This window comes from Phascolarctos cinereus, unplaced genomic scaffold, assembly GCF_003287225.1.
Source record: "Phascolarctos cinereus isolate Bilbo 61053 unplaced genomic scaffold, phaCin_HiC Scaffold_5;HRSCAF=322, whole genome shotgun sequence".
NCBI lineage: Eukaryota > Metazoa > Chordata > Mammalia > Diprotodontia > Phascolarctidae > Phascolarctos > Phascolarctos cinereus.
The window spans coordinates 278,412,413-278,429,571 of record NW_027555958.1 but is presented as its reverse complement, the minus strand read 5'-3'; the positions used below and the strand labels follow the sequence as shown (position 1 = coordinate 278,429,571).

At 35.2% G+C, this 17,159-nt stretch overlaps 1 protein-coding gene across 1 annotated transcript in view; it reads left to right on the top strand.

The window, feature by feature from the left end:
- LOC110218286 (ATP-binding cassette sub-family A member 10-like) overlaps positions 1 to 17,159 on the top strand; it is a 126,319-nt gene that overhangs the window by 65,700 nt on the left and 43,460 nt on the right. The window contains exons 20-23 of the mRNA XM_021000906.2: positions 1,805 to 1,971; positions 6,819 to 6,952; positions 11,397 to 11,534; positions 13,285 to 13,392. Of these exons, the coding sequence (XP_020856565.1) occupies positions 1,805 to 1,971; positions 6,819 to 6,952; positions 11,397 to 11,534; positions 13,285 to 13,392 (547 nt within the window). The remainder of the gene's footprint in view (positions 1 to 1,804; positions 1,972 to 6,818; positions 6,953 to 11,396; positions 11,535 to 13,284; positions 13,393 to 17,159) is intronic.

The window sequence follows — 17,159 nt, the reverse complement described above, 5'->3', positions numbered from 1 at the left end:
GCCAAAGGAGAAATGCAGACTGGATTACATTTAGAAAATCTCACAATTCTTTTAGTGACCACAAGATTCTCCCTGAAACAAATGTCCATTTTTTCAAGGTTCCTTCTGGCTTTGGAGCTATAATCCTATGATCTTATGCTTAGGATTCATGTTGACATTCTCTTGATCAATGAACCCCAAAGACAAAAGACGCTATAACTCAATGAAGGGATGCCTCGCAAGTTATTCTCAGATTTAAATAAAGAAGTTGAATGGAGTTAATTCTATCATAAACTCAAAAATCAATTATATATATATATGTATATATATACATACATATACATATAATCATACTATATACAATTTTTAGTCATTATTTCACTGTAGTATTCATGATAAGCACAATTTTAAAAGACCAGTATCTACATCAAAGGATGATAAAGTAGAGATAGTCTATGCAGAACTTGCAAAGAATCCCCAAACTAAGTCAATGATATTTGTTAAATGCATTTGGAAGATGGATGCTGGGAAGGATTGTGAAAAATAGAAGTAAAGACTATAATCATGGATACTTTCTTCAAGAAAAGAAGTAAATGATTGTCTTTGGTAAATTGTGCAGCTCTTTTAACACTCCTATGTTGGTCTAATGGTCTAATTTAATACTAATATTTTTCCCAGTAGTGCTGAGTAGCTGAATATCATAGAACATTACAACCTCCAAAGAATTAAAATTCCAAGTGACCCAATGGGTAATGGAAAAATGCACAGTTGGTGAGAGGAGACTATAGCATTTTATCAATAGTGACATGTGTAATAGATATAATCATAATTATAGTTAGCATTTATATAATGCATTAAGGTTTACAAAATGCTTTATAAATATTATTTCATCTTACCCTCACTACAACCCTGTGATCTAGGCACTATAATTATCCCCATTTTACCAGTGAGGAAACTGAGATAGTGAAGTTAAGTGACTTGCCCAGGATCACATTCTCAGTAAAGGTCTGAAGTTGGATTTGAACTCAGATCTTCCCAACTCTAAGACCAGCACTTTATCCTCTCTGTCACCTGACTGCTTTGTATGAAAGCTGAAAATAGAAATATATTATTAAGAAAATGTGTGAGGAAAAAGAATAATCATGAAGTGAGGGATAACAGATGGACAGTCTATGTGCTGAACAGTGTCCATAAAATGTGATACTTTCACAGTGTTAGAGAGAGCCCATGGGTAGGGGTGGGGAACCTGTGGTCTTCAGGCCACATGTAGCCTTCTAGGTCCTCAGGTGTGGCCTTTTGACTGAGTCTAAGTTTTACAGAACAAATCCTTTTATTAAGGGGTGAAGTTTGGATTCGGTCAAAGGGCCGCACTTGAGGACCTACAGGGCCACATGTGTCTCTGAGACCGCAGATTCCCCACCCCTGTGACCATAGCTATGACTATTTGCATGAGGGGTGGGAGTGGGAGGAAGATCTAATAAACCTTTCTGGCTTGTATACAGGCATAGAGTGCCCTTGATAACATTTTTTCTTTTTTCTTTTATTTTCTTTCTTTCTTTCTTTCTTTCTTTCTTTCTTTCTTTCTTTCTTTCTTTCTTTCTTGTTTGTTTTGTTTTGGGCAATTGGAGTTAAGTGACTTGCCCAGGGTCACACAGCTAGTGTCAAGTGGTTGGTCTGAGGCCGGATTTGAACTCAGGTCCTCCTGACTTCAGAGCTGTTGCTCTATCCACCATGCCACCTAGCTGCCCCGCATTTTCTTTCCTTGACAGGTTCAAATAAAGCAAAACGGAATTTATGCTCACATGTGATGTTTTCTTCTTTCTAGATTTTTGTTATTGACGTTTACTTTGATTCCCATTGCTCTTGAGCATATACTGCATCAAACATTTTATCATCCTGCTCCTTGGACATTTTCTCCTGATATGTATTTTCTCTCCCCTGGACAGCAACCACAAGCTCCTCTCAGCAGCCTATTAATTGTCAACAACACAGGTGAAGAAATTATATTAACATTTTCAAGTGGATCATTTTGAGTTTTAAAAACATCTTTTCCAATTCCCTAGTATGCCAGTAGATTTATTATCCAATCCAATGGTGTCTAAATGCTTTCGATTACACACCATTTCGATAAAATGCATGTACTTACACACAAAATAATATATGAATATTTAGGATATAGGGATAATACATGTGATTTCACTGCCATCAGGAACTGCTGATGAGAAAAGTTTCTCTACTCATGAAAGTATGCACCTTCTCTGTGACTTGTAACTTCAGAGTACTAAGAAGTTAATTAATTTATCCAAGATCATAAAGTCAGTATATGTCAGAGGTGAATCTTGACCCTAAACCTTTCTATCTTTGAGGCCATCTCTCTATCCACTACACCATGGTGCTTCTCCTGTAGTTGCATTTAATTGAGAAGGTTTTATTTTTTAACTGTTAATATACAAAATTTAAAAATTAATGTGATTTATTCCACTTTTATTTCATACCGTTCCCCCTCTTTTCATGCCTTAGAATGTACATAATATATTAGTACAACAATATATGTGTGTATTATAGATAAAGTCTATACATGTGACCCTGGGCAAGTCACAACCGCTATTTGCCTCAGTTTCCTCATCTGTAAAATGAGAATAATAATAGCACCTACATCCCTGGGTTGTTGTGAAGTATTTGCCACAAGGTCTGGCACAAAGTAGGTTCTATATAAATGTTAGTTACTGTTATTATTAGCATATACCCATATACTGCTATACTGCTATACTAATGTGCCAATATACTTGTACAAATTAGAAATTATTAATACTATTTTATCCATATATTGATTACATATATTTATTTGAATTATACACATATACTTTCATACAAGTATCTGTTTTATAAATACCCAAAATATAAGTTAAATAGGATGAAAACATGAAATAAAAATATTTAAAATTTTTTATTAGTGGTATAAAAGTCTTAATCAACAATTAATGAAATAAGATATCTTAGTAATAGTGTTATTGAATATGCTTTATTCTTTTTTTAATCATACTTCAACACTTTGTGATATAGCCGGTCAAAGGTCTAGCTCCAAGTTCAACTTATTTCTTCACTTGATCTCCCTCCTGCCATCTCCCTTTTATATTTACTGGCTCCTTTTAAAACTCAGCTCAAGCATCACCTCCTCCCAGGCCTTTCTCTATTCCCGCAGGTATTAGTGACCTATTCTTTTAAGTTACTTATATTTATCTTGTTATACTGGTTTGCGTACATGTGTATCTCTGTTAGAATGAATGCTTCTTCAAAGCAAGAACTGTTTTTACTTTTTCATTTTATACCCACTGCTTAGCACAGTTCAGGGCACATAGTGAGCACTTAATAAATGCTTGTCCATTGATTGATTGTCATAAATGAAAAAGACACCTTACAAAGAGACTTAGGTCCAAATGGAAGATATGCATTGCTGGGTTGAACTTGGTAAATCAAAATATTCATATCCCAATCTCATTCACCATATATTCAAAAGCTAAATTGAAATTTAGCTTGCAATTTTTGTCTTCTTTGATGTCAATCGTTTGTTCTTGCAAACTATCCAGAAAAGTAGTAGTAGTAGTAGTAGTAGTAGTAGTAGTAGTAGTAGTAGTAGTAGTAGTAGTAGTAAGTAGCAGCAGCAGCAGCAGAATAGAAGAAATTGTAGTGATGGTAATAGTAGTAAGTAGTAGTAGTAGTAGTAGTAGTAGTAGTAGTAATAATAATAATAGCTATCATTTATATAATACTTTAAGTCTTGCAAAGCACTTTATATGTGTTATCTGTCACAATAACAATCCTATGACGTATGAGCTATTATTACCCTCACTTTACAGATGAGGAAACCATGGCTTATAGAGGTTATATGATTTGCCTAGGGTGATACCTAGTGACCCTGTAAGTATGAGATAGGATTCAAATTAAGGTATTTCTGGCTCCAAGTTCAGCATTCTATCCACTGTGCCACTTAGCTGTTAGATACATACATACATACATATATACATACATAGACACATATATTTAATAACAGGTTCAAAACCCATATAAACTTTTCATATAGAATATTTTAAAAAAGGTTAAAATTCTGTTTCCAAATTTAAATGAACAGAAATGAAAGTTTCTGTGGGAGACACAAAACACTTTGGCATTAAAAGTTTCATTTTTAAATGTCTCACTAAGCATTACTTCATGTTATCATTTGCTATTATCTCAAGGCACAATGTGCACTGGAGGGAGAGGTTTATCATTAACAGAGATGTCAATCCATTTTTCAAATAATCTTCTTAATGGTTTCTATTGGGGAGGGGGCTGACTTCTTTTTTAATTTGATTAAATCATCATTGTTTTTAATCTCATAATGTGATTGGCAGAGAGCTCATACTAGGAGTGGGAGAAATGCCAGTTCTACCATTTTCTTGTTTGCTTATATTCCCACAATTATCATTATCTTCAATCTATAATTTCTTTGCAGAAACTTTCCTAAGTCTTTTGTTCAATTTGTGAGAGTTAGTTTACATAACATTAGACGATAAAGTCTTTTAAGCCATTTAACTGGGCACACATAAACTTAAATATTTCATAATATATTGCAAGTAAACAAATGAGAGCACCATTGTCCACCTATCCATGTAGACACATGACTATCTCACATTCAAATTTATTAAGGGTGCTGGTATTAACCTACATACCAAATATCTATAAACCTTAATTTCTCTTTTTAAAATTCTATTGATTTTTATATCACCTACATTTTTCATGTGTCCCTCACCTCCTCCCTTTCCAGAGAGTTATCTTTTATAATAAAGAATAAAAAAGAGAAAAAAAGTTCATCAAAACTAGCCAACTATAAAAAAAGTTATAGCATTACATGCAGTGCTCCACAACTGTAGTCTACTACTGCAAAGAAGTGTTTTATTATATCTTCATTGGGACCAAGCTTGGTCATTATAATTTCACAACATTCAATTTTGATTCTTTTATTGTGGTGGTGGTTTTTTTCCATTAAACTTGTAGTTATTGTGTGCATTACATATGGTATGTACTTCACTTTGAATCAATTCATAGATCTTCTTGTGCTTTTTTGTGTTCATCATTTCTGTTTTCATTGACTGTCCCCCATGCCTGGAAAGTTCTCCCTCCTCATTTCCACCTCCTGATGTCCCTGACTTCTCTCAAGTCCCAACCAGAATCCCACCCTCTACAAGAAGCTTTTTCCCAATCTCCCTTAATTCTACTGCCTTACCTGTATCGATGATTTCCAATTCATTCTCTAAATAATTCGTTTGCACATAGCATTTATATATTGTCTATCCCTGTAGACTGTGAGCTACTTAAAATCAGGGGCTGTCTTTTGCATTTTTTTTGGGGAGGGATCTGCAGTGCTTAACACAGGGCCTGTTACATAATTGGTGCTTAACAAATGTTTATTAGCAGCACAGAAAAATGCCATAACATTCATATACTATAATTTATTTCGTCACTCCCCATTTGTTGGCATTCACTTTGCTCCCAGTCATAAAGTTTAATTTCTTTGAATTTTAGATTCTTAAAAATAAAGTCTAATATTTACTTACCATACCCCTGTGAATTATCTTATACAGAGAACCTACTTTGGACACCACTGACCTATTCTACATAAGTCTTCTCTCCCATAATGCAGATCACAAACAACACATGATTGTCTACCTTGCTCGATTCCCATCCATCTCTCTCTACAAATTCAGTATAGTGGGCCCAACATGTTGTGGCTGTCCTAAAATTCTTTTGTGAACACTAATGGAACAATTGGGCTCCTGAGAGCCCATCAGTGATCCTTAGAAAACATAAACCCTAAACTTTGTCAGAAACCTAAAAAACACCTCTTGGAGGAGGGTATAAGGAATGACGTGTCTGGAGTCTGTGGTGATTTCTGAGAGTATGTATCCCAAGCAGAGGATTACAAGAAGGATTAAAGTTTTCAGCAAAGCTTCCACAGAACAGAACACATATTAAATGATTTCATATTATAAAAGGAAAGGGAAAAGATAATTTCAACAGATACTTAATGCTGAAACTGCAAGCTGAGAGGAAGGAGTAGACCAGTAGACGACTGAAAGACTGAGTTTCACTACTAGAAAAGTGAATGGGTTATAAGGGTTTTTTTTTAATATGTAATTTTAATTCCATAAATTACTTGGATATAGAAAATCTCTTTTAAAAATTGTAATATACAATGATCTAAGACAATTACAAAACAGTTATGATGGAAAATGCTGTCCACATTCAAAGAAAGAACTATAGAGTCTGAATGCAGATTGAAACATACTATTTTCACTTTTTTTTGTTTTTTCTTTCTCATGGTTTTTCACTTTTTTTCTGATTCTTCTTTCACAACATAACTCAAGTGGAAATGTGTTTAACATGACTGTACATGTATAGCCTATATCAGATTGTTTGCTGTCTTGGGGAGTAGCGAGAGAAGGAAGGGAGGGAGAAAAATTTGGAACTCAGAATCATAAAAAATGAATGTTGAAAAGTATGTTTACATGTGATTGGAAAAAATGAAATACTATTAAGTGGAAAATCACAATAAAGAAGCTTGCAATGTCGATGATAAATTATTTTTCATATTACTAAAACTTGAATAAAAAAAATTCTGATTCAAGAAACCTGCCTTATGCCATTTTAACAGAATCTGTTGCGGACTTGCACTGTCATTTTTGCTATCATAAATATAGATTGAACTTAATACAATATGGGATGTCTAAATTTGAGAGTTTAAAAAAAATACTACACTTTAATGATTTTCTGGTGTCTTCTTCTTCTTAAATGTTTATTAGGATCAAATATTGAAGATTTTATAAATTCTCTGAAGCACCAGAATATAGTTTTGGAAGTAGATGACTTTGAAAAAAGAAATGGAACATCTGACCTTGCCTACAATGGAGCTATAATAGTATCGGGCAAAAAAGAGGTAGGTTGGTCTCTATTCTCAGCTTTTCGTCAAAGTATTTATATTATTCTGTCTAATAAGATGGAGAGAAGGTTACTCTCACTAGTTTACATGGGCTGGCAGTTAGAAAGATCTACTAGCTTGTTTTGGAATCAAATACAAAATTCTTCACAATCTTGACAAATAGACAAATTACTTCATATATCAATTTTTCTTTCTAAATGAAATACTTTTTAATTTTATAGGAGAAGTTATCCATTAACTTCATTAGCCAAACTCCCAATAAGATAAAAGATGCTGCTTTTATAGTTTTAATATTAGTATTATGTATGAACATGAAAATCAATCAATAGGCATTTACTAATGAGGAAGATAGTTGATGGACTTAAAGTCAGGAAAATTTGACTGAGTTCAAAACTTACTAGCTATAGCTTACTAGCTTACACTTACTAGCTATATGAAGGCATTTAATCACTGGGCAAGTCATTTAATCACTGATTGCCTCAGTTTCCTAATCTGTAAAATAAGGATAATAATAGCACCTACCTCTCAGGGTTGTTGTGACAATCAAATGAGACAATATTTGGAAAGTGCTTTGCAAACCTGAAAATGCTATTTGTTGTTATACGTTTGTTTCAATAGTGTATGCTTCTTTGTGACCTCATTTTGTGGTTTTCTTGGCAAAGATACTAGAGTAGTTTGCCATTTTCTTCTCAAGCTCACTTTACAGTTGAGGAAACTGAGGCAACCAGGGTTAAGTGATTTGTCCAGGGTCACACATCTACTAAGTATCTGAAGCCATATTTAAACTCAGGTCTTCCTGACTCTAGACCAGCCTAGGAGATCTATCTGCTGTGCCACCTGGTGCTCTATAAATACTATTACATGTGCTATTATCCTTGTACTACTAGGTACCAGATATTGTGCTAAATGCTAGTGGTTTAGAAAAAAAAATCCCTGCCTTCATTCTAATGAGATGAAATTATGAATGACTATAAAATGTAGTGAAAAGGTTGCTGGGCTTAGAATTAGGAAGAAATGGATTCAAATCCTGCCTCTGACACTTTTTAATTATGTAAATATGAAAGTAAACCTACCTCAGTCTCATGCAACTCTCTGAGACTAACCCACTGTCATAGATGATTGTGATGTACCTTAATAGAGAGAGATTCCATAACAAGATTATAAATCCTTGATATGTGAAAATCATAGCATTCACTGGACAAACTCCTAAATTCAGCTTTATATATGACATGAATAAATGCCCCTACATTGTCTGGTGTAAAACATGGAGCAGCCTGTGTAATAAACTATACACTCCATTGTTTTAACAGTTAACTCTTTCTCCCTCAATAGCAAAGAAACATCCATGAAGGAAAATACTAGAACACTACAAATTATGTATTTCTTGTGGCTAAATTCCAAAACTGCTTTTTGTGAAAATTGGTCAACTCTCAATGTCAGCTCAAAATAATGTCTAATAAATAAAATACTGTGAGAAACACAGATCTGGATTATGCCTCTCTTTTGGATTATATGCAGGAAATTAAAAATCCATTTAGCTTAAGCTAAATCACTGAGGACTCCATCCACATTTAGACATAATCTTTGTGTATTTGGGGGAGGCGGAATCAAGAAAAATTTATTTAATTATTTTAAACCCTGTTTTGGTAAAAAATTTGAGCTCCATATTCTCTTCTTCCTCCAAGGCAAGCAATATGATATCAATTTTACATGTGAAATCATGCAAAATATATTTCTTTTTTAGCCATGTCACAAAAAAGCAAGAAAAATAAAGTGAAAATTATATTTCAATTTGCACTCAGAGTTCATCAGTTCTCTCCAGATGTAGATAGAATTTTCTGTCATTAGTCCTTTGGAATTGTCTTGGATCATTTTATTGATTGGAGTGGCCCAGTCTTTTGCAATTGATCATCATTATAACATTGCTGTACTATGTACAATGATATCCTGGTTCCTGGCTCATTTCACTTTGCATCAGTTCATATAGGTCTTCTAGTGTTTTTCTGAAACCATCTGCCTCATCATTTTTATAACACAATAGCACTCTGTCATAATCATATGCCACAGCTTATTCAGTCATTCCGCAATTGATGAGCATCCCCTCAATTTTCAATTCTTTGCTACCACAAAAAGAGCTGCTATAAATATTTTTGCACATATAGGTCTTGTTCCTTTTCCTTTGATCTCTTTGGAATACAGATCCAGAAGTGGTATGGCTAGGCCCAAGGGTATGCACAGTTTTATAGCCCCTTGGGCACAGTTCTAAATTGCTCTTCACAACAGTGAGACCAGTTCACAATTCCACCAACAATTCATTAATGCACCTGCTTCCCCTCATGCCCTTAGCATTTGTCATTTCTGATAGCTGTGAGGTGGTACCTCAGAGTTATTTTAATTTGCATTTCTCTAATTGCTAGTGAGTTAGAGCATTTTTTCACATAACTATAGATAGCTTTTGTTTCTTCTGAAAACTGCCTGTTCATATCCTTTGCCCATTTATCAATTGGGAAATGGCTCTTATTTTTATAAACTTAACTTAATCCCCTATATATTTGAGAGATGAGGTCTTTATCAGAAAAACTTGCTGTGAGATATTTTTGATATTACTTCACTGTGTATTTCACTCTTTAGCAAAATTTAGTTTCCCTGATTATCTCTTTTAATAGCATCGATTTCAGCATTTGTTTTGTCTGAGATTATGATTGCTACCCCTGCCTTTTTAAATTCAACTGAAGCATAATAGATTCTGCTGAAACCCCTTATTTTAACTCCGTATGTCACTTTTCAACAACATATTATTGGATTATAATTTTTACTATCTAGTTCTACTTTATGATTGAGCTTATCCCATTCACAATTATGATCACCGTGTATTTCCCTCTATTCCCTTTTCTTCTGTTTATTCTATTTTCTCTCTGTTTTTATCCTGCCCCTTCTCAAAAGTCTGTTTTGCTTCTGATTACTGCCTCCCTTAGTCCATCCTCCCTTTTTTCATCCTTCTCCTCTCCCCCCCCCCTCACCTTTTCTTTTATTCCCTTTCCTTCCTATTTCCTTGCTGGGTAAGATAGATTTCTACACCAAGCTGAATGTGTGTATGTATATAGATATATAGAGAGATATAGATATATTCTTTTCTCTTTGAATCAATTCTGAGAAGTTTGAAGTATAAGAATTACCTGCCATTCCTTCCCCCCCATAATCTTTTTAAGTAAAAGCTAAATTAAAAACATAATTTCTCAAGAATGAAAAATATGTAACGGTAAGATAAATGAGGTTGTATACTAGCGTAGGTGTTACTTCTGACTCAATGAAGCTTCAGGACCTTGTGCTCATTCAACATTCAAAAGCTAATTTCCTAAAATAGGTTAACAAACTACAATCCAAAGACCAATTCAGCCCACCATCTACTTTTGTACTGGTTTATAAGATAAGAATGGTTTTCATATTTTTAAATAGAATAAAATTTTATTTAAAAACAGCATTTTTAACTCACTGCCCAGATTTGACCTGCTGAGTAGAGTTAGCTCACCTCTGGCCTAGAACATCCTATCAATTTTTTTAAACTTTGATATATGTAAATTAGAGCTCTCAAGAGCAAAAAAGTTCTATATCTTATGTCTTGTCATAGAAAAGTCCCTAATTATAGAGCACTTCAAATCAAATATCCATTCTAACAGGAAAAGAAAAGTCAAATGATGTATACAAGCTACTTCCATACCCATTGCTATAATTAGTTCTCAAGGAAAATGACAATATCAAAGTATCAATGAAATCAATAAAAAAATTTTTATCACAACAGGGACATTTATGGTTTATTAGCACAAAAAATTAAAAATTTGTGTTTACCCTCCAACCCCATGTGCTTATTTGCTGATCATGTTGGTTTTGAGGTAAAAATAATTGAAACTCTAAATAAGATAATAATAGATAATTATTCATGAAAATTTATTATATAAAGTGCCAACAATCCTGCTTTGAAGATATATGAATTTGTAAATGATTGACTTACTTTTTCATTTTCTACCAGAAAAAAATAAATATTTTCTATCCTTTGGAAATTGGGATGAACAGTGGTATTATCTTATTCTGAGGCCTAATTTTTCTTTCTTTTGAATCTTAGGTTCATTTGTCACGGGAAATACTTCAGCCCTGTTAGCTTCTAGGAGATTTTGACATTCAAGTCCATTTAAGTGACAAAAATATACAGCTAAAAACAAAAATCAGCTAAATGGCTAATAGCACTATTCACTGCCTATTCCAAAATTCTGATTTCTTACACATGCTAGATAAAAATCACAAAATGTGGCAAATGCTAAAATTAAACATACCTCATAGTGCAGACCATAGTCTTAATAATTTAAGTAATATTTGTATATTTTCCATTTGAACACTTATATTGGCTCTTTGATGACTTTGAATTCATGCTTGTTTTGTTTTTAAGGATTATAGATTTTCTCTAGCATGTAACACCAAGAGACTGAACTGCTTTCCTGTCCTAATGAATATTGTCAGCAATGGAGTACTTAGAATGTTGAACTCCTCAAAGCAAATTCACACTGAGAAAAGTCTCTTTCCTTTGGTAAGTATGAAAATGTCTCAATTATCATTCACTGTTAATGAATGAGTACTTTGAGTGAATAAGTTTCACAGAAAACTGAAGCTTGCCACTTTTTATGCCAAAATTATTTTTATCATTTTTTTATGAACAGAAAGTTTTCTGAAAGATATTTTACTTTTCTACCTCATTAAACAAAGCATACTGAGCTTATTGTAGAAACCTTCTATCCAATTTCTCAGAGTCACTGAAGAATTTTAACCTTAGGGAGGACATAGAGGCCATCTGGTCTTGCCTCAATTCACAAGTAAGAAACTGAGGCTTACTGACTAAGAACCTAAGATCAGATGATTCCTCTCACTTTACATTAAGGGCAGTGAGGCACAGAGATCTTAAATGAGTTGCTTAAAGTCACAAACAAACCAATGTCACAGAATCACAGAATTTCTGAAGTGAAAACAATCCCGGAGGTTATCCAATCCAACTATTATCTGAACAGGAACCTCCTCCAAAACATAACCAATAAGTTATCTCATCTTTACTTCTTCACTGGATCCAGTTAGAAGGAATCTCAGAAGCTATCTGGTCTGATCCCATCACAAATAAGGAAAGTAAAACCCAGGGAAGTTAAGTATTTGTCCAAGGTCACACAGAAATTAAGCATCAGAGATGATATTTGAGTCTATGTTTTCTGACTCCTGAGCTGGTACTCTTTCCACTGAAACATGCGGCTTGCCATCGCATTTTCCACTACATCATTTATCTTCTCAAAGAAATAGGAAAACTCGGAGTCATGGGAATTGTGTTCAAATCTCAGTCTGACATTTGTTACTATATAACGCTGGATGAATCACTTAACCTTAATAAACTTCAGTTTCCTTAATGGCAAAATGAGGGGATGGGACTTGTTGCTCAGAAATTTTCAGTCGTGTCTAACTCTTTGTGACCTTATTTGGAGTTTTCTTGGCAAAGATACTAAAGTGGTATGCCATTTCCTTCTCAGCTCATTTTACAGATGAAGATATGGAGGGCCAACAGGGTTAAGTGACTTGCCCAGGATTACACACACAGCTAGTGTCTGAGGCAAGATTTGAACTAATGCCTAAGGTCTCTTTTAGCTCTGGGTCTAACCTAATCTCATCCCTACACTGTAATGCTCCCACTAATCCAGAATATTTTAATACTTTAAGAATCAGTTACTGAGCACTGGGTTTGGAGTCAGGAAGACTCATCTTTGTGAGTTCAAATCTGGCCTCAGATACTTACTAGCTGTGTGATCCTGGGCAAGTAATTTAACCCTATTTGCCTCAGTTTCCTCAGCTGGATAGAGAGCTAGAGAAGTAAATGGCAAACCACTCTAGTATCTTTGCAAAAAAAAAACCCAAATGGGGTCACAAAGAGTCAGACACAACTGAAACATGTGAAGTGTGTAGTGGTTATTTTCTCTAATAACTCAGATTACAACCCCTCTAAAACTAGTAGCAAGTCTTGAAAAGGAACTCTACCTGAAAAGTTTATCACCATTCAGTCAACCTGCTAGTGAATCTCTCTGAAACTAGGCTCAAACAATGTCACCCTACATGCAAAGACTTTCCAGCTTAATTAGACCTGCCAGAGCTCATGCTCCATATGACTTTAGGATGAAAGATCACACCAACACTTTTAGCTTCAGTACTTCACTAGCTGCAGAAAATGTGCATTATCACTGGTCATAACTTTCTGTTTTACTTTTTATACCTCTTTGGCTGACAACATTTACTCTTTTTTCTTTCAGGAAGTTGAGCCCAGCTCAATGACTAACACAGAAGCAGATGTGTTCTTGATATTGGCAACAACCAGTCTTTCTCCTTATTTAGCAATGAACAGTATCATTGATTACAAAGTAAGAAAAAGTCACTGAAATGAATTTACTTTAATAATTGAAGGTGGATGATTTTATTATATATATGTGTGTGTATGTATATGTATGTATGTATGAAGTGTTCCCCTTGAACAATGTTTGAATGTTTCCATGAAAATCATTTAATTCAGTTCCTATGTGTATTTTGCAATAGTAGGTGCTTAATATTGCTTGAAACAAGTGAGAGTTCATCGTGCATCATATTGTTTTGATGCAAAAGAGAGACACAAAGTAATTAATAATGATAGATATCAATCTGGAGGGAGATGACAGCCAGAGAGGTATCAAGGTAATAAATATAATAAACAGAGAAGTTCTAAGTGGACAAATTCACTAAAGAGAAAGACAAGAAACAGAAAAACTTAGGATAAAGGAAAATTGCCTCCCTTAAGTTCAATCCAAAAAATCAGATACGCCTTCAAGCAAATGCATTATTATTGACAGGACAGTGTCAGAAAACAATAAAGACAAAGAGATGGTAATGAAAAAATTGGCATGAATTTGGAAAAAATGTTGAGCTTAGCCATCTATTGTCATTAAAAAGACTCCAGCACTATTCAGTATAACAATGGAGCAAACTCAGAAGGTGGGAAGTACAGGCATTATTATTTGCACATTAGGAGACTGAAACCCCAAACGGTTAGTGGTTTGCCCCAGGTCACATAGCAAGTTAGTGGCTAGCTGGCATTCAAACTCACATATCTGGATTCCAGGTCCACCTCTTTCCACTACAATATTTTCAAGGCCTAAAAGTTGTATTGAAGAATTAAAGCAGGGACAGCTAGGTGATACAATGGAAAGAGTACCAGCCCTGAAGTCAGGAGGACCTGAATTCAAATGCAGCCTCAGACCAAACACTTGACACTTAGTACTGTATGACCCTGGGCAAGTCACTTAACCCCAATTGGCAAAAAGAAGAAGAAGAAGAAGAAGAAGAAGAAGAAGAAGAAGAAGAAGAAGAAGAAGAAGAAGAAGAAGAAGAAGAAGAAGAAGAAGAAGAAGAAGAAGAAGAAGAAGAAGAAGAAGAAGAAGAATTAAAGCAGCTAAGAAGAAATTTATGGAAATTTAATTGGGTCATAAATATAAAAACGGATGAATCCTCCTCATTTTTAAGGCTTAAGGAACAGACACAGTTCAATTTGTAGATATTGGTACACAAAACACAAAGATACAAAAAGTATGAAACACTTGAAAGGAATATTGAAGAGAATATCTTTTTTTATCTACATTTTTGTTGTTTATCTGGAATAAATTTGGTTGAGTTTTGTCAGTTTAGAGAATTTATTTATTTCAGTTTTGATAATAACAAAAATATATTCAAACTATATATATATACATACATATATATAATTATTGTTTTTAACATTCAAATGGCTTTATGATCTTATCAGTTCAGGAAGTATGTATCGTATTTTCAATTGTATATGATTCTGCATGATCCCATTTGGGGTTTTCCTGGCAAAGATACTGGAGTGCTTTGCTATTTCCTTCTCCAGCTCATTTTACAGATGAGGAAACTGAGGCAAACTGGGTTAAGTGACTTGCTCAGGGTCACATAACTAGTAAGTGTCTGAGTCCAGATTTGAACTCACAAAGATGACTCTTCCTCACTCCAGGGACAGTGTTCTATCCGCTGCACCACCTATCAGTTCAAGAATTCCCTCCAGTGATATATATTACAACTTACTTATGCCAGCTGATTTGATGTGACTCTTGTCCAGATCTTCCCCAAAGCTTACCATAAGGAATCCAATCAGCTTGCTGGTGGTCTTCCTTACTTTCTCCTGACATTGCTTGGGTACTAGTGGAGCACTCTGGCTATCCACCTGTCATCCTTCATTCTTGCCATGTGATCACCCAAAATTCTTTTCCATACATTTGTTTTATGATGTTTTTTACTCCCATTATTCAGAGTTCTTTTATGTTGCAGCCAATTCGGATCTAACATTGACCACCCCTTGTCTTTTGTGTCATAATTATTTTTAGTTCCTCAAATGTAGTTATGTTTGATGTCTTGCTGCTATATAGCAACACTAAGAGAATATTAAGATTGAAAAGGTGAGTCTTTGCTCTCATGGGAAGCTTGGGTTCCATATAAGAAACCAACACTAACAACTGACCCATATGCCTATGATCTCATGAATACAGAATATGAGAACTATCTGCTCATGTTCTCCTTAGCTTTCACTGACGGCAGCATTTCATTTTGAACTTTAGAACCTGGGGAGGTACAGCTCATACAAGCAGGGAATGACAACTACTAGAGTTGAAGTCAGAAGGACCTGGTTTTGAATCCTAGTTCTGCTATTCTCTACTTGTATGAATTAAGGTCAAGTCATTTAACCTTGGTCTTAGTTTTCTATTTAAAAAAAGGGGAGGGGGACAGAGCCAAGATAGTAGAGTAAAACCAGTGACTTGCTTGAGCTCTCCCCCAAACCCCTCCAAATTCCTATTAAAAAAATGGCTCTAAACAAATTCTAAAGAAGCAGAACCCACAAAAAAGACAGAGTGAAACAAATTTCCAGCCCAAGATAACCTGGATGGTCGATCTGGAAAGGTATGTTCCGCCAGGCTGGGAGAGGAATGCAGTTCAGTGTGGGCAAGCAGGCAAAGACCAGGCCTCAGGGAACCTAGAGCAGCCCTCAGAAGACTGAATCATGGGCAGCTGTGGCAGTTTCCAGACTTCTCAACCCACAAATGCTAAAGACAACTTAGAAGGTCAGTGGAAAAGTCTGTGACTAAAGTGAGAGATAGAAATGCGGTCTCAGCCCCAGTACCCAACCTTGGCCTCAGGGTGGTGGCTGCTTTCAGAGCTTCTGAGCCACAGACTAAGTGGGAATTGGGTGGCTGATCAGCGGGGGATTGCAGAGATCCCTGTGTTGGTGCAGGATTCTCTTACTTTTCCCGTGCTTGGATCTGGGTCACAGTTCTGGGTGGCAGTCCTAAGGTGAGGAGGAGCACTGACACGGTGGAGCTTGTAATGGCAGTACAGATGGAATCCTCCTCACAGTTCCAAGACAGAAAGATTGCTTGTGGTCACTCATAGACCAGAGCACAGGCCAGGAAAGGAATAAACACCTCTCCCTTGATCATACCACCGTGGAAGAAATGAAAATTTATAGGTCCCTAGAAATGTCTCTGAAAACAGCTGCACAGAACCTCTGAAGCTTCAGACAGCATATTCTCCAAGCTGGAAGCAGGCCCCTACCTTAACAAAGAGTTTAAAACTCAAGTAATTGGCTGGGATCATGAATAAACAAAGGTCCAAAAAAAGTCAGACCATAGAATCTTTCTTTGGTAACAAAGAAAATCAAAACATACAACCAGAAGACAACAAAGTCAAAGCTCCTATATCCAAAACCTCCAAGAAAAATATGAATCAGTTCCAGGCCTTGTAAGAACTCAAAAGGGATTTTGAGAAGCAAGTAAGAGAAGTAGATGAAAAACTGGGAAAAGAAATGAGAGTGATGTAAGAAAATCATGAAAAACAAGTAAACAGTTTTCTAAAGGAGACCTCCCCCCAAAAAAAATGCTGAAGAAAATAACACCTTAAAAATAGCCAAACCCAAATGGCAAAAGATGTCTAAAAAGCCAATGAGGAGAAGAATGCATTAAAAAGCAAAATTGCCCAAATGGAAAAGGAAGTCCAAAAGCTTACTGCATAAAATACCTCCTTAAAAATTAGGATGGAGGGGCAGCTGGGTGGCACAGTGGATAGAGCACCGGCCCTAGATTCAGGAGGACCTGAG